We start from the raw sequence: 20,614 nt of genomic DNA on the forward strand, positions 1-20,614 counted from the left end.
CTACATCCTGCATGTTTGTGTGGATGTGCTGTAGTATAAATCGTGTATCTCATGATCTCGTTATCTTCAGAAAGCTTTGAACATATTCTAGGTTTCCTTTATTAAGTTTTTAAGTTTGATTGGTTGGTTTATTGTTTGAAGTCACTCCGCAATATTCCAGTTACAGTTGCCTCGTACAACATGCATGGGTTAGTGATGACCAGCTCCAACCCTGATCAGTCCAAGAGTCTTCACATGCTAGTATGTACACAGAATTGTAATTTTCTGAATAAAATTGATATTTTATACTTATCCTGACTCTTGCTAATTGCTTATCTCCTCTTCCCTGGCGAAGGTAGTGGAACACCTGAAATCCCTTGAAGTTTCCTTCTAAAAAGAAGCGGACGTAAAATACACTCACCCATGTGTAGCCTCCCTTTTCCCAAGCCTAGGTCATGTGACCAGCCATGCTTGTTACTCTCTCCTTATCGCCAGGGAAGAGGATATAAGCAATAAGCATGAATCAGGATAATAATAAGAATAATCACAACTTACGTATATATATATCAAAATTGCTTTATTTTTCTGGAAATAAGATTTCACATGATAAAACAATAAAAACATAACCACATTTTAGTCATGCAGACTAACAAGCAACTGTCCAGCAATAACAACTCACTAGGCAACATTTATTATGGGGGCAAAAGCAACACATATTGTAAAAATACTAACATGTCTAGCAAATATTGTTCCGGGAAATCAGAACCTTCACCATACTTTCTGATTCTAATAACACAATTTTCAACATCATGATGTGTGATATAATTGTGATCTACAAGACTCGTCTTATCAAAACTTTTGGCTAAAAGGTCTCTTAAAAAGTCCTCTGCTGTAGTATATGTCCAATCCACTTCAAAGCACTAAGGTTGCTGTCTAGTTCAACACTAACATACACTACCCAACTTTTGATAGGGTTACCTGAACATACCACACTATCAACATACATTTCATTTTTATAAGTATGAGGATATCCCTATATCAAAAGTTGAGTAGAAAATAACAACTAACAAACTGTCACGTCCATGCACTTGTCATATAAACTATCTTTAGCCATTGAAACACACTGAAGTGTAGTGTATTGGTGTATAAATTGTTTTGGAACTGGAGTTCTGGTGAAAAACTGAAGTGCAGTAATGTCTTGGTGTATAAGTTGTTTTGGAACTGTAGTTCCGGTAAACAAATCAGGAGTGGTTGAGATTAATTTTACACTGTTTTCGCTATATTCCAGCAATATCATGGCAGGGGGACACCAGCAATGGTCATTGCACATTGTACCCATGTGGGAATCAAACCTGTGTCTTATGCATGACAAGTGTGTGCTTTAACCACTAGACTAACACAAATTAGGAGATACGAGTGCCTCCTTTGTACTTAAGGCTAATCGTTGTCATACCTCCTGATTTTTATCACAACTGTCATATGTCGATGTAAAAGAAAAATGTGAATTTGGTGAGATTATAACATGATTTGATTGATCAGATTTTGCAGAAATAAATTCCATTCAAATGCAAATACCAGCTTTGTAATTATAGTAATCATAAGTGCATTGCTCAAAACGCTTATCAAAAGGCTAGTAAAGGAAAGCTCTTTTACTACATACACTTCAGATGATACTGGGTTTAACATACATTTTAAGTTTCTCATAGGACATTCCTTAAGGGGGTTTATGCTCACAGGCAATCCTAGCAAACACTTACATAAACATGAGAATAAACCAAACACTTACATAAACATGAGAATAAACCAAACACTTACATAAACATGAGAATAAACCAAACACTTACATAAACATGAGAATAAACCAAACACTTACATAAACATGAGAATAAACCATAAGAATAAATGTAATGGCAAAAGCTTCCACTACTTGGCACTCTCCATTGTTAAGATAATATGAACACAGGAAATCTACTTTTAATCTATCAACATTTTGTGACAGAAGTACTGTCAATAATTATTCTTATACAGCAGATTTATACAATATCTTCAAAGCATTTTGAAATCTTCTCATTAAAGGTAAAGGGAATGTTTTGAGACGGTCCATGTTTGCTTCAAAGGAACACACACTTCTTGACATACGGTAGTCCAATTACATAAGTGAACAATTACATATGGTTACATTCAACAATGTTACAGCCAACAATAGATAAAACTTTTCATGTCACTATTAAGATATTTGACAGAATAAGAAATTGAATCATGTCATTACACTACATTAATAAATTAATATTGAAAATATTTTGTGGCCACACACAATCAGTTGTCAAGAATATGCACAAGGAAATCAAAAAGTATTCCTGGTTAAATTTCCCACTACCACTCAACTACTTCTCACCAGCTGACAATATATATTTTCTATCCATCGAGGAAAATACATGAGAACAGTATTGTAATGTCAATCAAACAAATTTCATTTCATGTTTTATGAAAATTTTCATTTAAAGTTTCAAAAAAAAAAATTAATGAAAAAACTCTTGCCAACTGAGTCTATGATGTTTTCCTTAAACTTTACTAAAACTAGAGAATTGCTGATGAGGCATAAATTAACTACGCAACACTACACTATAATCTATACTGATCAAAGATTTAGGGATCAGGAAAGTATCATTTTGCTGGTGAAGACTTGAAACACTCATGATCCCTAACTTTTGTTTTTGAGCATAATTCATTGTACTGGTTGTGTTTGGCCTTAGTACACAAATTGTCCAGACTTGACACAGGGAATGGTTATGTGGAACATCGGTGAGGATGGAATGTCATGATAATTACAATGAGGTATAGTTTGATCAAATGTGTACAACCATTTAACAGAAAAGATGCCACATATATACATCCACAAAGCATTTTACTACACCAGCTATTGTAGAGATAGCTGTGAAAACTAGTTCAATTAACTTCAAAGCATCTTATCATTTACCTAATGAAGGAACAAGAACTAGCTCTGAATAGTATAAAGAATAAAAAGAAGTTTTTATCTATAAAAAGGTGTCATACATTCATAGCTCAATAAATGCTCCACCAACTATGCCAAAATTTGAATTACATGTTTCATTTCAGTTATGAATGATGGATTGTCTTTTTGTATTTCCCTTCACACGTGGTTAATATCCTTGTACCCAGTGGGCACCAAAAGCACTGACGGCAAATAGTCTATAATATCTTATCTGCCTTAGTAGAGGTTTGTAAATAGGATCACAGTGAACAAAGTAATAGATACTGTCAAAATGTTTTCATCTACTGAAAACTGTGTATTTCAGATTGTTTTATTCATCACTGTGTATAAAATGTCTCACACACAACTACATCAATGAGACAGATTAGACCACTAGCTGCTAGTAGTTTCTATACAGATTTGGCATGTGTAACTAGTGAATAGAGGTTTAATGAGTGAAAACAAGGCTGATTATAAAGTGAATACAGGAGTGATTGTATGATGAGTACCACAGTGTTTTCAGAGTGAATATGTAGTAAGCACTGAAGTGAACATAAAGTTTTAGACTGATAATACGGGTACTGGTAGGTTTACAATAAAATAGGTCTTTGAATGAATACAAGGGTAGTCTTAGAATGAATACAAGGGTAGTCATTGTAAGAATACAAGGGTAGTCTTTGTATGAATAAAAGGGTAGGCATAGTGTGAATACAATGGTGGTTTTTGAGTGAATATAGGGATAGGCAAATGGTAAACATAGTAATCAGAAATTATGGGTTGTTGGGGGAGTACAAGAATATAGTAAACAGGCACAGAAAATACAAAAAGTATTGATACAACAGGCAGATAAAGAAATATAAGCATAGCATTTACAAAACAATAACAGTTCTGGAGGTACAACTTTCATTGGGTATAACCCAGACATATCATTCCTCAAGAACATGGACAAATATAACTTCTTCATGCTTAACCAATGTTTAACACTACACCTTCCCATCACTTGATGTTTTGTAGTGAAGTTTATGTTGACAGTGTACTTCTTTTAATGTCCTAAGAATTGGAATTATTTCAATATCCTAAGAATTGGAATTATTTCAATATCCTAAGAATCGGAATTATTTCAATATCCTAATAGAACATTTTATTTTTCTGAGGTAAACTGTCAAGAAAGTGTGAAAGTTTGTCGTAAGTACGAAGTGTGTAGAACCAGTTTACATTGTCTGGTACTACTGTCATTCCACTACTTACATTACAAAATGGTAAACACATCAGAAACAGATAACATTAAATCAACAACTATAGAAAAGTCAGGGAGGAAAATAGAATTTAACTAAAATATTCAGAATAGTACTTATCTCTAAAATGAAAATTGTATGCAAACTTTAGAGTCAACAAAAGATGACAAGACCCCAAAAATGTCAAAAACATCCCAAATAAAAATATTCAATAAATGTAAAAATGTTTTCTATTTAAGCCCCATCATGACTGAATTAGCAACAATACAGAAAGCTGTGTACCATCTCTGAACATTCAACAATGTACAAAATAAAACAAAACATCAGAGGCGAGACCTTTCAAAAGTGATAATTCTTTGTTACTTCAAAAATGTACATAATATCAACAGTCTTGCGAACTACAGTTTACTCTAAATAAAAACACAAAAAAACTTTGAAACATCCCCTATTTTGCGTGACATCAATTTCCTTCAGAGCAACACTGTATTACTATCACAGTCTAATATTAACGAGCGATTAACAATTAAACATGCACATACATTACACCATTTAGTTACCTCTGACAGTAACACTTACTGCCACATCACACTTCTTAAAGCAAGAGACTAAAGCAGTATGTATAGAATCAAGCTTTTTGTCACTCCCATACATCATTCCACCCTGAAATATGTTTCATGTGTCATATATGTTACAGTCATACCTGAAATAAGTCATTTCGTGCAATGACTAAGAGGGTCTGCCATATCGTACCATTTTGTGTACCAGTAATCAATATACTTCAGCCATTTCATGAAATTTCATTTCATCTATATGAGGTGGACAGGGGTTTGTGAGATGCGGCTGTTCTGTACACAGCAAGTGTCAAACAAACAGGTGTTAATGCTTCAAGGCCAAGCTGAAGTGCACAAGTCACTGAGACAATAGTTTTAACTGACAGTGACAATATGTGATGTTGAAATTGTGATACACTTTTGTAGATTTAGGTACTAAATGAAATTTCATGAAAAGACTGAAGTATATTGATTGCTGTTACACAACATGACATGAAATGGCTGGCCATCTTAGTAATTTCATAGAAAGACTGAAATTTTTAGTCATTTCACCAAATGTCTGATTTCACAGTCTGACTGTAACATTTTCAAGGATGGTAATGGGTATGTGTGATAAAAGAGGAAAATGAACCGAGGGCCACAGATTTATACGATTCACAAGAAAGACCCAAGCGTGATCAAATCCACAGAACATTCCATATACACAAGTGATATGGACAGTGTGTCAATGCTTATCGCAAGGCAAGTGTTAAGACTGGGGCCCGTTAGAGGTTGAGTTATGCTTAGAACCTGTCAATGAGAAAAACCTAGACTTCATTTTGGACATTTGCCCACCAGAAAGGGCAGGATGGAAGGGAAAATAATGTGGTTCAGGGACTATGAGACGAGCTAAGAAAGCCATTCCTTTTCATGCAATTTATGTGATGATGGTGCTATCTACATACAGGACATGCTTACACTTTTCATGAATATCTGGTGTCGGCAATGATTTCATTGATAATTTACAGCACTATTTTGCCGTGAACATGTAATGGAGTTAAGTTTCAGCAGATAGAGACTGGTTATATTTCTAGAGTCTACGAATTACATGTCCTCTCTCTTCTCCCTGACCCCATCCAACAGTCAATATCACAGTGAAATATGTGTTTCCCATGTTGAAGAATTTTCTTCTTTCATAACCAGCAGGGAATGATTGTCACGATCTTGACTAGCCAGCAACTGATGTGACTAAACACGCACTAATGAATTACCTGTACTCTAAACCTTGTAAAGGAGTGAGTGAGTTTACTTTCTTGCTGCTTCAGCTATATTCCAGCGATATCACGGAGGGGGACATCAGAAAGGGGCTTCACACACTGTACCCATGAGGAGAATCAAACCTAGGTCTTCAGCTTGATGAGCAGACGCATTAACCACTGGGCTACCCCACTGTCCAAGGAAGTGAACATATGTCATCTTGAACTTCAACACAACAAACATCATTCATGATAAATGTAATGAAAATGTAACAAAATGTTCAAATGTTCCATGAACATCAGTGTAATATAGGATGATCATATTTAAACCATTCAGTACATAGACAAACAACAATTTGTGACCACACATTTAAAATTCCAGTACAAAACAAGATGGCCAATTCTATAAATAAAAAACAGTGATGAAATATAGTTCTCTTCCCAACATATCCTCTCCTTTCGCCATGGCTATCAGAACAGACAATACTGCACCCCTCGTGCTTACAACTTAAATTAAATTCTTTCCGTCTGGTGGTTTGAATTCTTACAACTATTCAAAAGTAAGATTAAAGGCTAAAGATCTCTGAGCACATGCAGTAATATACCATTTAAGTGAATCAAGGGTGCCACCATCACTTGTCATCATACTGAGTTAGCGAGTTTGGTTCTACACAGCTTTTAGCAATATTCCAGCAATATCATGGCAGGGAACACCAGAAATCAAACCCAGGTCTTCAGCATGACGAACAGACGCTTTAACCACAAGGCTACCCCACTGCCCCTACTATTCTGATACTCCATGTCAGTGCGAACACACACATTGCCCATCCCCTTCGACCTGAATTATTACACTAACATCACATCAATTTTCTTGAAATGAGGATTATAACCAACTCATGCCTGTTCTTACCTCCTCAACAACATACACAACTACCCAATAAGACATAAACCCCAGCCTCACTGAAGGAAAGTCTTACAGTTCCTACATGCTGAATTGTACAAACTTAAATTTCAACATTAAATATTTGACTGACTTGTATTACTAATATTGATTTCTGATCACTTTTGACATATTTTGCAAAAATTTGAATTTAAATTTTGACATTAAATATTTGACTGACTTGAAATATTTATAACTGATTTCTGGTCACTTTTGACGTATTTGCGAAACAAATGACAAAACCAGCAGGTAGGAGATTCCACACAAAGCACGTTGGTTGCTCTATCAACAAAACACACATGAAAAAGTCAACAAAATATCACAAAATAATACTGCACTTGTCTATACATATCTTTGACCTATACAAAGATTACTTGCAGACTTAGGTATTTAATCCACAAAAACTTCACATATTACATACATTGGAAGGTGTGAACAGATGACTTTAATGATATTTACAATGACAGATATGAATATTTCAATAAACAGTTATATTTTATGTTGTATTTAAAACATGAACTGGAGACATTTATTTGGAAAGTTCATTTTAATTTAAGTCTTAAATGCAAAGACTACATTGGGCTAAGTAACTGCTTTGGTAGTATCAAAACTAAAACAATCAGTTTAGTTCCAGAAAAGTGTTTGAAAGAAATGCTCTACGAAATTGGCCAGAATATAAAAAACGAAAAAATGACCTATATATACAAAAAACACAATCATGCACAAAAACTTGATTCCGTCGATTAAATTACTACTATCTTAGGTCAGAGCAAACTAATTTCATGTTTCCAGTTTATTAATCCTTATGTCAAGTACATTATTAGGACTTGAGGTCAATTATCTGATCTTGTTTCAGATCAGTTTGGATACTGTTTTCTGTACAAGTACTAACAGGATAGCTGACAGTGAGAAGACAGCCCAAATTCAGAATTATCAAATGTGACCTAACACTTAAGGTATTTGCTGAAATTATTACATAGATTGTGCTTAAATCAAACAAAATGTCTTTTGTAAATGTAGGTAACATCAATCTAGCAGCATTGGATTAGAAATGTTTCAGTGTTTTTCTAACAACATTGTCGAAAAATATTTTTGAAGTTTGTAATTACATCTGAAAAACAAGGAAATAAATTGATCTGACCTTAAAGAGAAAAGTTAAACCAGATACAGAAAACCTTTTCATTTGCAATTTGTCATCTAAATACCATGACACTTTAAATGATACACTCTAAAAATATTGGGAATAAACTTTTGATAATTACACAGACAACATGAGCTTCAATTGCCCAATGACAGAAAACATGATGAACACCATGTTGAAAGTTAAAACATACATATAATCAGTTAAGAGTAAAATATTGCCATTCTCTTTAAAAAAACATCCATGATTCTCAATATTAGTTGACATGAAGCCAGCATGTGTACAAACCTATTTGCTGCTAAAGCAAACCTTTCATCATAGTCATTTAAACACTTTTGATTAAACAAGACTGCAAAATCACATCAACAATAAAGTTAGGGTATAAGCATCAGAAGTTTAGTCCATCAATGTGGAAACAACCAATTTGTAATAGTTTACCATCATGCCATGCAGGGTTGAAGGCTAAATGCTGAAAATTTGGAATGGCTGAATTTGGAATAGGTGAAAAAGCATTGAACATTTAGGTTTAAAATGACACGCATGACAATGAGAAATATTTCTTTTTGGCTGTGCAAACAGTTTTACTGTTGGGTTTGTGATAAACAAATCCATAGCAGACATAATTCCATAAACTCTGAAACTACAATTTCAGTCATCACATATTGCACCTGCTGGCATATTTCATAACGTGAGATCATCAGGTCTTTCCTTTGAATTTGTTCCTGGGTTATGCTCCAGAACACCTTTAATAACATACAACAGAGTCTGTCAAAGCCACACTGAATAATCTATATCACTGACAATACCTGAACATGTTTACAGTTCCTGGTTTATCTGGCTAATTTAACAATGGCAAGCAACCTACTTATCCCTACATCTCCCTGACGATTCTAAGTGTTGGACCCACACAGATAGAATTTTGACAGATTTTGTTGATCTTTAGATTAAAGGTAACGACTCTTCCTGACAATCTGCAGTTCAGTGGCTGTAGAAATTGTATCCATAATAGATTTTACATGTGCTTCCGGTTATTGCTGACAGTGTACTCAGGTTGTAATTCATTCATGATTCATGACTTAATTTATGTTTCTAAGTGTAAGATTTACCTAATTCTATAAGAAACCCACATGTTAGCTATTCAGGCTAGTGTATGTAATGTGTATCTGGACCACAGTCAACATTTGGCTGCATGTATATGGAAAGCTTCTAGCCTAGAAGTAATGGTTTACAGGTTTAGAAATTTCATACCAGGATGCATTGGAAAAATGATGGGTTTGGAAGCCTTGGTGACCGAGTATGGATTTACGCCCCAATATTTCAGCAGCATCACTGGGAACACCAGAAATAGGCATCACACATTGTCAAACCTGAGCATGCTTTAACAACCCGGCTACCACGCTGAAGATTAGAGGTGGTTGGACCTTACACAGCAGCCTTAGACTGAGTTACCACAGTGAACACAAAATACTAAATAGATGTCAAATAGATGTCCCTGGTGAGGTTGCCACATGTTACATTATATGTAGTTTTTAGATCCAAATTTTGATATTTCTGAAATGTTTTCATACACAATCTACAGTTTTAACTACATCAAACCATATAAATGCAATTTGTAATTTGTTCAAACTGAATCTATATATACACTTGTTGAGGGGTGATAGGGTTGCTTAGCGGGTACAGGACCTGTGTTTGATGCTCCATATGGGTACAAAGTGAGAAGCGCATTTCATGTGTTCCCTGCCATGATATTGCTGGAATATTGCCAAAAGGGGCATAAAACATCACTCACTCACTTACTGAAAGTAACAACCAGCCAAAAACATGAACATGTAAGAATTTCACGCACAAGACCAGCCCAATATTGTATCAAGATTCAAATTGTATAATTATTCTAAGATTTCTATATATCAATGTATGGGGTCGGGACATCATGACACCTCCATTGTTACACTACAATCACCAAGTGCTAATATCGCTGCCTTCTTAAGCTGCCAACATCTGGAGATCTGCAGGAAAATCAAGGTGTAGACATCACAAGCATGTAACAGCAGCCATAAGCAGTTCAGTGACAGGAATCAAACATCAGACCCAATTTTTTGGAAGGCACCATGCCCTTGTGGCTTACATCATCCCAATCACCAGGCTAAAACAGGCAAGATGTTGTGGCACATAGTCATCGACTATGGTCACCCCAGTGATCAGGTTAAATTAGGTAAGATATCATTGCACATAGTCAACGACAAAGGTCACTCTTGTCACCAAGCTAAAATAGGCATGATGTCACTGGACATAGCGGGTGGAAATACAAGATCAGCAATTTACTATAACGTAGACAAGTGCTTGTATACAAAGAATGATTTTTGTTTACATTGTTGCAAAGTGTGTCAACTCCTATTCATTGGTATTAATATGTCTGACAGTCTTATTGCTAGACAAATTTCTTATCAGGAATCTGGCTTGTAGAGAAGAAGCAGCACTGAACAACAAGAATCTCATCTATTTTATTGTCACCCCACCAAGCAGGGTGACAAAAGAGCTGAGGATCCCTCCAGACACAGTTGAAACTCTCCAGAAGTACCAGGTCTATAATCCAGGTGCTTCAGTTTGGTCACTAGCATGTCTTTACCACAAAGTTCAAAAGCAACCTTTATAAATTCAGATGACTGTACACATCTTCCCTCAGATCATAGAGGCATGTGAATTAAGGATGATCACAGTCCAATCAACGTTTCACATCAATAATACCCTGAAAGCTGAGAGTTGTTTCTTGTACAAGAAATAATAGACATTTTTTTAAACCAGGAGCGATACTGCAGACCTGGTTCTCCAGCAGCACTTAAGTGAACACATTCTTCAAGATAATCTGTATCCTTGATTCTGTACATGTTGTTGTTAAAGAGAACTGGAAAGAGAGGACATATGGTCATGGCTGTTACGTACTGGTACACACAATCAGCCTGATGTTATCCCACAGGAATGAACAGCAGAGTCCTGACCTTGGCATCTGACCTCGAAATCATGCCATCATTCTTGACCTTGAATTCTGAAATCTTTGTTTTACCTCTGACCTTGATGTCTAAACATTCTTGACCTTGACCTGACAATCATTTCGGAAATGTCTTTGACTTCTGACCTAATTTTGAATTTTCCCTCAAGTGCACAACACAGCTATCTAATTATATATCTTCATGGTTATCACACATTATCCTTGATTAAGTATCTCTTCCAATACCCAAGAAACATTAGGAAATATCACAGTGATAAGTAAATGTTAAAACTTTCTCAGGTCAGATGCATGATCTGCTCTTGCTTGAGTCAACTGTTATTACACATACGCCTGCCAGCACTAAGGTTGAGAACTGCCACGTCACTAGTCTGGTCATGTCTGTCCAAGCTTAGTTTTGATGGCCTTGCCAAAGTTCTTCATCTTCCGACCGAGACCTTTGTGTGAATCTTTGGAGTCTTCTTTCTCAAAGTCTAACAACCTTGACATGAACAAATCTGGAACCAGAAACACATGCTGAAGTGATATATCACTGAAATCAGCAATAATATGACTTTCTTCTAACATGATTGTCAGACTGACTCAAACAATTCAAATTTATTAAAATCTAAATATTTTAGATATTTAAATACTTACCTTACCATAGGTCTTATGCATATTACCTCTAGCTTCGCTAAACGAGATCAGACAGTCGTTGATTCGCCATCCCCTCGATGGCTACCTCATGTAATCTACGAATGTAGTCACGGAAGTGATGTGATCTCTCCACTCGCCCGAGAGCGCAGAATCCAAAATTCACTTTTACCGTCAACCGGAAGGTCCGAAGAGTCCAAAGTGGGGAGGAGCATCCAGCGTTGGGAGGGAGTCATCGCCCTATGGTAAGGTAAGTATTTAAATATCTAAAATATTTAGATTTTAATAAATTTTTAACTTACCTTACCATAGGTCTTATGCATATGGCTTCGACAGATGGATGGTGGTGTGGACTCCGGAGGACCATCCCTCAGCAAACAGTGCACACGCATCAGGAGAACTCGGGAAAGCCAATGTCAACGGTCTCAGGATAATACCTGGAACAGGACAAAGAGCAACCCAATAGAACTCCAAAGAAAAACCGACGCACCCTGGGGGTGAGGTTAATCTTAAGACCAAAGGTAAGTAGAAGTGTAGTTACCTAATGGGCGGATGGTCGGGTAAGTTGCTGAGCAACCACCAATGGACCAAATGACTGTAACCCCTCCACGTCTTCAACTGCCAAGTCCCTCAAGTAGTGGGATGCGAAGACAGTTGATGACCTCCAGAAACAGCCCTCCATGATCTGCGGTACTGTGCAGTTCCGATGGAGGGCCATCGTAGACGCCAAGGCCCTGATCTCGTGCGGGTTACTTGCTACCGGATGAGGCAGGTGCTTGTCGTCATAGGCCGCCAGGATAGTCGATCTGAGCCAGAGGGCAATAGTATTTCTGTTTACTTCGCCTTTGCAGGACACGGCAAAGGGAATGAATAACCTTTTGCGGGATCGTCTCCTAGAGGCTGACCTTTTAATATAGCATCTGAGAGCCCTGACTGGACATAGCAGCTCCTCCTCCAAGTCATGATGACCCAGGATCGTAGACAAAGGAGGGATGGAAAATAGCCTGTTAGGCTGCCCGGGAAGCTGGTTCTTAGCCACAAAATCCCAAAGCAAACCCAAATGAACACGTCCGTGTCTTGACTGTTCAAATCGGATCTGAGTAACGTCAAGAGCATGGATCTCGCTGACTCTAGCCGCTGTTGCCAATGATAGTAAGAAAACCGTCTTCTTGGAAAGATGTTCAAAGGAGGCTTCTTCTAATGGCTCGTACGGCGGCCCTCTGAGATGTTGAAGGACAACATTAAGATCCCAAGCTGGAGGACGGAACTTGGCCTTCTGGTCTTCCAGCTTGAAAGCTTTGAGAAGCGCAATAAGTTCCGGTATCTTGGAGATCTGTGTATCTGACTTGATAGCAAGGACAGAATTCAAAGCTGACAAATAGGTGCCTAAGGTACTGCCTTTGAGATGTCTAGAGTTCCGTAGGTAGAGAAGGAACTGTGCCACAAACTGAGGAGATGCTGCCATGGGATCTTGAGATCTTCGTGCGCAAAAATTCTCAAAAGAGCGCCATTTGTCGTCATATAAAGAACGGGTAGAAACTCTATGCGCGCGAGCTATAACGTTCGCCACGTGCGCAGAGTAGCCCTTAGCCTTTAATGCTCTCTGCAGATGACCCATGCGTGAAGATGGAATCGCAGTGGATCCGGATGCAGCTGTCGACTGTGTGGATGTCGAAGCAGATGCAACCACTCTGGAAGTTTGTAAGGGTCTCCGCTGGCGAGCCGTCGAAGATCGGGAAACCACGATCTGGCTGGCCACCAAGGTGCGACCAAAAGCAGTCGGAGGTTCCATGTCAGTCTGATCTTGGCGATTACATCCGAGAGAAGGATTGGAGGAGGGAATGCATATGCGTCCAGGCCTTCCCATGATAGAGACATCGCGTCGACTGCCCACGCCTGTGGATCCGGCACGGGAGATACGTACGTTGGTAACTGGTGATTGAAACTGGTGGCAAAAAGATCTACCAGTGGTCTCCCGAGTTGCCAGCAAATCTGGCGAAATGCGTCCGGATGAAGCATCCACTCCGTCGGGGATGGTTTGCCGGGGCGCGACAGGGCGTCTGCCAGAATGTTTTTGCAGCCGGGAATGTGACGAGCCGCGATCATGATGCCGTTGCTGTCTACCAGATCTGCTAACAGGAACATCTGGTCCAGAAGTTGTTTGGACCTGGTTGTACCCTGATTGTGAATCACCCACACGACCGTGGAATTGTCGGACGCTACCAGGAGTCTGGAGTTTGTTAGAACCGGTAGCCAGTGGCGGACCGCTAGGATGACTGCTTGCATCTCCAGGTTGTTGATATGCCACTCCCTTTCGGCGTCTGACCACAGCCCTGAGGTTGTCTGGCCGTTCCAGTGAGCGCCCCATCCCAAGAGGGATGCATCTACAAACAATTCGTGGTCGTGGTTGAAGCTTGTCAAACAAACACCGGCGCAGACGTTCCACTCTACCGTCCACCACCTGAGGTACTGATGCAGGTAGAAGAAATGATGACTGGAGGTCGTTCTCTCGAATGAATGGTAATAGGAACCTCTGTAGTGGGCGCAGCATAAGCCGTCCTCTGAGGGTGAGGTCCTGCGCCGACGTCAACAAGCCCAACAGAGACTGCCATTCTCTGAGGGTGAGAGGTAGGGACAGAGCTCGATCCATGAAGGCGAGAATCTTCTGCCATCGATCGGGAGGGACCCTGACCAGATTGAGCCGAGTCAGGAACAACCCCCCAATGAAAGTTAACTCCTGCGTTGGTTCCAGTTGCGACTTCTCGATATTGATAATCCATCCCAACTGCTGAAGTAGGCGTGTGGAGAAGTCCAGTTGTTTGCGTAGCAACTGAGGATTGCACTGATTTAGAAAACAATCGTCGATGTAAGGATCGAAGTCTATCCCCCGGAGGTGCAGAAACCGGGTGACAGGCAGAGTGACCCGAGTGACCCGAGGGGCCGTAGAAATTCCAAACGGCAGCACTCGCCACTGGTAGTGTACTCCGTTGAATATGAAACGCAGGAATTTCCTGTGGCGTGGGAATACAGGAACGTGCAGGTAAGCATCCTGTAAATCTAGGCTGGCCATCCAAGCTCCGGGTGACAACTTGGCTCGGATCTGATCCAGTGACGTCATTCGGAAATGTGGGGGCTCGGCTAAATACAGGTTGTTGAAAGACGCCATGTTGTGAATCATCCGCATTTTGGTGGAACCTTTCTTGGGTATCAGGAAGATGGGTGAATACAACCCCGGGGAGTGATGGGGTTCTGACACTATCTCTATAGCATGTTTTGTTAATAAAATGTTGATGTTTTCTAGTATAAGTACCTGTTGATCTATTGAGTACACTCGTGACAGGGGAGTGGTAGTCAACGGCGGAGCTCTGGCTAGTGGTAGCTTGTAGCCGGCTCTCAGGATCTTGCAAACAAACGGGTCTTCCAGGAATGTCCAGTTGGCCCAGAAGATCCCTAGTCTCCCACCTACAGGGGTCGGATGAACTGGTACGACTGGAGGTGGGAGGTCCCAGTCGTAGTAGTCCATGGCTTCAGCGGCCGGAGTAGGGACGCTTGCCCCTACCTCGACCGGACGTAGCTGGGGCATCCCTGCCGCGTTCTTGAGGCTTGCGCTGGACATCTGAGTCCTTGGTACGACCTCATCCCCTCCCAAACGAGGAACGGATAGACTCTCTCCTGGGTACATATCTTTTCTTGGCATTACCCCTGGCTCGGCCACGAAATGCAGAGCCCAAGGCCTCGAAAGTTGACAGCGCCATTTCCGTGTTAGTAAGTTCGGCATGTTGTTTATACACCGTCGGTATCTTTTCATCAAAGAGGAACTTAGACGTAAATGGTGCACGAAGTAGTTGACGTTTAAATTCCTCTTGCCAAGAACAAGCATCTAAAAATCCAGATCGGCGCATAGTAGTAGTCATGGCTAGCGCGTAAATGTCCAAGTAGGTCATGGAGTACTCTGCCTTGCCAAGCAAAAATGGTAGTTAAATGATCCACCCTCGAGGCATTATCCTCTGACAAATCCAAGGCTGCAGCGGAGGTGGCTGACGCAAGCGCCGAGATAGGTTTGAGCATACGTTTCAGTTCTGTATCAATAGCTGCTAGCTTTGAATCCTGAACTCTGTAAGATGACGGAGTTGAGCTTGACAACCTCTTAATTGAATCGTCTAGCACCGCCCCGTTGTCGGCAAAATCCAGACTGTGTACTTTATAATCTGTTTCTTAGACTTCGACGCTTTGATGGTTGGATTTAAGGATAACTTCGCAAAGTCCGAGTCTAACAAAGCAACCGCATCCGCCACCATAGGGTGTGGTGGAATAAGTAACTCAGGAGACAAGTGAATCGACGCCGGGTTGCTTGAATCCGAAGAAGGGGAAGGACAGTCCGGTAATCTGTCGGCAATCCACTCAAAGACAGCAGTTAAGGGAAGATAGGTGCCATCACTATCACCAACATTGCCAGGTTCCTCCTCATAGTCTGGACAAAAGAACTGTTCCTCGTGATCCTCCCAGGAAATAGAGGTTGATTCTCGTCGCTGACTCGAGTTGGAAGCAGAGTTCTTAGTGTTAAATTCCTTGCAGGAAGTCCGCAGTGGTTCCGGCGATCGCGAACGCTGGGATCTAGAGAGACGTCGTGGTGATCTTGACCGAGATCGCACTCTACGTCTGCTTCTGGTACGTGAGTCTTCCTCTAAGGAGCGCCTTGGAGAGCGGGAAACAGACCGGGAGCGCCGGCGTCTGCTACGGTGTGGAGAACGAGAGCGCCGACCCTTCGGGGACCTAGAACGAGATCTGCGCCGGGAGCGCTCAGCCTCTAAACGACGAGTGCACTCTTCATCCAACTGGCGCTGTAACATTTCTTCTTTAGTCAGCGTATGAGACACTCTGGGGATTCGATAAGAAGTAGTTATAGGAGCAGGGTCCGGCAACAACATTGGCGCTGGCGTTGGTACAGGCGCTGGCGTCGGAATAGGCGCTGGCGTCGGAATAAGCGCTGACGAAAACACCGGTGCTGATGTAAACAAAGGCGCCGGGACAGGCAGTGGCGCCGGGACAGGCAGAGGCGCTGGTACAGGCAACGGCGCTGGCGTAAGTCTAGGCGCTGTCGTTGGTAAAGGTGTAGACAACGAGGTAGGGAGTACAGCAGCGCCCGGTGTCAAGAGAGATCGCAGAAGCTTCTGAACTTCAGGATGGGATAAGGCATCCGGGTGAGATAAATCTACAAAGGCGTCCGAACGCGTAGGCTCTGGAGAGGAGCGCGCCGGCGTAATAGATGAGCGCCCCACACTAGGCGTTGATACTGGTACTGAAGGCGGTGGTAGATCCTGGTCGTCAGGTAAGGATCCAAAGGAAGACGCTGGCGACGACATTCTTCTCTTACGTTGCGTAAAACGTTTCCTCCGAACCGCCAAAAAGGTCTTGAAATCGGCGAGAGATAACGCTTGACAGTGTAGGCACCGATTATCGATGGAGCAAACAGCGGACGCACAATCCGGACACCAGGGATGTGGGTCCTTGGCTGACTTCTGCCCCTTGCAGACAGTACAATAGTGTCGAGTCATACACAGAAACTGTAACAGACAAGAAACCAAGACTTGACGACATGTTGATACAATACTAGGAGAAAAACCCCCTACATAAAAATGTAGAAAGTAGTTGCACCCCTACGTAAAAAATAGACACACCCGTAAGTGCGGGGCAGCGAAAAACAACAACCACAATGGCTGCCTTCGCTACGCTGAAATTCATGGCAGAAAAAGGTATGATAAATACCGAAAACACAAGTGAAAATGACCAAGCATGGGCAGAAACATGACGGGCAAACAACCAACAAGATGAATTACCCCCATGGACGCCATACCGTTCTCACCTACGACACGGACAAGCCATGCCTGAGTGAGAAAAGAACAACACGAGGTAGCAAGGTAAGCACATTAAATGCTTGTATGACTTGACTTTGATACATAATGAGGGGATACAAACCATACCTACCAAGGAGTAGCAACTTTATTGAAACTACACACAGTAGGAAAAAACTGCAAACCAACACGTCCGTTCGCACGAACGCTAAAGGTAAAAGTGAATTTTGGATTCTGCGCTCTCGCGCGAGTGGAGAGATCACGTCACTTCCGTGACTACATTCGTAGATTACATGAGGTAGCCATCGAGGGGATGGCGAATCAACGACTGTCTGATCTCGTTTAGCGAAGCTAGAGGTAATATGCATAAGACCTATGGTAAGGTAAGTTAAAAATTTAAACTAAATGGATATGATGTGGAGTGCCCACTTAAAACAGTACATTTTACTTCCATGCATGTACATTCTATGAAGAACTTCCATCAACTATCATTTTCAGCAAGTCAAAACAAATACATATACATGACCTAATTCACCACAAAGCTGGTTATCTCTGATCTCCTTGTTTCATGTCCCACAGTAATACTAGTATTCCAGTTTTACTACAGCAGACATCAAGTCATTCAAGAAACCACATGTCAAAAGCACAGGTTGTCAGGCACCCATTCTAATCTAGGAACCCCATGTGGATTTTCATCTAATATTCAGCTATTTCTGCCTTAGTCTGAAATCCCGTTCTCATCTACATTTAAGTCCACCATTGAAAATGGTCTGCTAACACACAGGGGCAGGATAATTTCCTTTATCTTTCCTAACTGGTCAATTAAAGAACGAATAAACTCAAGTTTTGGTACTCTTTTTACATATGAAAGACTTCTAGTTAGTCATAAACGGAACACCATTTCTTTTTTTAAAAAAACTCGTGGTTAATTAATACCAACTGCTTAAAAGTTGCTATGGATTGAAATGAGCAGTTTTAATGACGGGGTTTCATTTATAACGATATCAATGAGTGATTTATGCATTTGCAACCCCTAGAGTATATGTGATCTTTAACTGTGAAGAGTTACCTCCCTTAGGCAAACCAGAAACCAATGATATGGGTTCCAATACTACTCATGTTTCTATTCTGGTAATGACCTACCATTGAGTTTCATCAAAATTACTTAAACTTAAAACTGACCCAATCACTTGCTTGACAACAGCATTGGAATCTATGTCAAAACATTCTCTATACAGAACAAACAAGTTGAATGTTAATAAAAAAGTCGCCTAATTCTCCATCTCCTCTACTTATAGAATGCCAATCAAAGAAGTAGCCCATTCATTTAAAAAGTAATGTCCAGTTGCCTCTGTGACAATTTTGGCTTACAACTATTTTTTATCATTATGCCCCAATATGGATAAACTTCAATCCAAACTGCTCCAGTTATGTTTCAGTTTGGAAAGCTACGTACAGAGATAAATTCAAATTCTGTCTGCTTTGTACCATTGTGTCCAAATAATGACAACTTACCCACAGTTCCCCAGTTGGTCTTCTCCCGCTGATTGGTTATAAAGACTTCAAACATCTGAGTCTCAGTGAACCATTCCAGAACCTGTCTGATGCCCTTGGCACTCACACGGGCCAAAAACTTCTCTTTCTGTAACAAAGCGAAACAGGTTTCAACTTGGCATCTAAATGAGTGATTTTTAACTAGTTCAGACTCTAGACACTCTTGATTTACTTTTCCAAAAGGTATCTGTTCAAACCGAATATTGAGGCGGATGGTAAATATTATTTCATAATTCAGTTGAAAAATTTAACATTTACCTCAAATGACTAAACAAAGGGGATATACAATGACTTACCTACTATCAGGAAAATTCCTGCTATTTACAACAGCCTTCAAGATTGAATTGATTTAATGTTCCCTATACATAATATGTGCCAAGTTTGGTGAAGAAAAACTTGGACGTTTTAGAGTTTTGCTCCGGAAGAGAGTACTACCAGGAACTTCAGTCTAAGTCAAACTTGTTGCCACGGAAGCGCATAAAAATATTTTATTCAGAAATCCAGAACCACCAAAAGGCACCAGTAGACCACTAGGTCTATCTATGTGCCACGTTTGGTGAAGAAACATTGAACGGTTTGAAAGTTATGCTCTGGAAAAGACAAAAGACACTGACGGACAGAGCGCATTTTAATTCCTCCTGCAAAACATGTTGCGGGGCATAATAAAAGGTGTGCGACTGGAATTTGGCTAGGTTGCCGGATTACCTAACACAACAAGGCAATACCTCTGATAAACCTGACACTCACCTCAAACACCTTCTTGCCATCCTGCTGTGTGACGATGTGCTCCCCAAAATGACCCATAATCTCAATGAACATCCTCATGAAAGCCTCGGACACCATCAGCCATTGTGATGTCTCCGACTCTGGAGGACAAAAGGAAGCATCAATAGCAAGATGGCTGATGAAACTGTTCTATTGACTATTGATAACAAAGTGTATTGATGTCATTTTTGATAACTCTAAAATACAAACTCTATCATACTCTATCTTTAACTCCTAATTTTGGCTACAAACCCAGTTTCAGATTTGCAACAGACATTCCCTCCACTGTTAACTATACACAATAAGTTGCCCCTGCGGCACTACTATGATCCCACAAGGCAAACGCGGATCCACACACTATTTTGGATAGACACAATACTGGAAACTGAACCTGCGTCTTTAGTGTGACAAGTTGATGATTTAACCAATAGGCCACAATACCGCCCCGAATTGGGCCAAATTGGCGATACGATTCAACATTGATACTTCCAACGACCTGTTCCAGAAATTACTTGTAAATCAGCTCCAAGACTTTAACACCACCAAAAGAGAAATACGGCTGTGCAACAGTCTCTTACCACTATCTATCTTGCACATGTTTATTGCTGTCTTCAGCGCTTTCTGAAGCTTCTTGGGAAGCAGCGTGGCCTCATCTCCAATACTCCGCACAAACTGCTTCTTGTCCAGGTCCACGATCACAACCTGCACACACAACATATCACACTGACAAGTC

At 40.4% G+C, this 20,614-nt stretch overlaps 1 protein-coding gene across 3 annotated transcripts in view; it reads right to left on the reverse strand.

Annotated features, from left to right (window-relative positions):
* Positions 1-542: 542 nt before the first annotated feature.
* LOC137261325 (DENN domain-containing protein 2A-like) overlaps positions 543-20,614 on the reverse strand; it is an 80,753-nt gene continuing 60,681 nt past the window's right edge. For all 3 annotated transcript variants that reach the window (XM_067799062.1, XM_067799063.1, XM_067799061.1), the window contains 4 exons: positions 20,460-20,583; positions 19,864-19,982; positions 19,078-19,204; positions 543-11,574 (listed from right to left, as the gene is read on the reverse strand). In XM_067799062.1, coding sequence (XP_067655163.1) covers positions 11,453-11,574; positions 19,078-19,204; positions 19,864-19,982; positions 20,460-20,583 — 492 coding nt within the window. In that variant the 3' untranslated portion in view covers positions 543-11,452. The remainder of the gene's footprint in view (positions 11,575-19,077; positions 19,205-19,863; positions 19,983-20,459; positions 20,584-20,614) is intronic.

This window comes from Haliotis asinina, chromosome 14 (genome assembly GCF_037392515.1).
Source record: "Haliotis asinina isolate JCU_RB_2024 chromosome 14, JCU_Hal_asi_v2, whole genome shotgun sequence".
Classification (NCBI taxonomy): Eukaryota; Metazoa; Mollusca; class Gastropoda; order Lepetellida; family Haliotidae; genus Haliotis; species Haliotis asinina.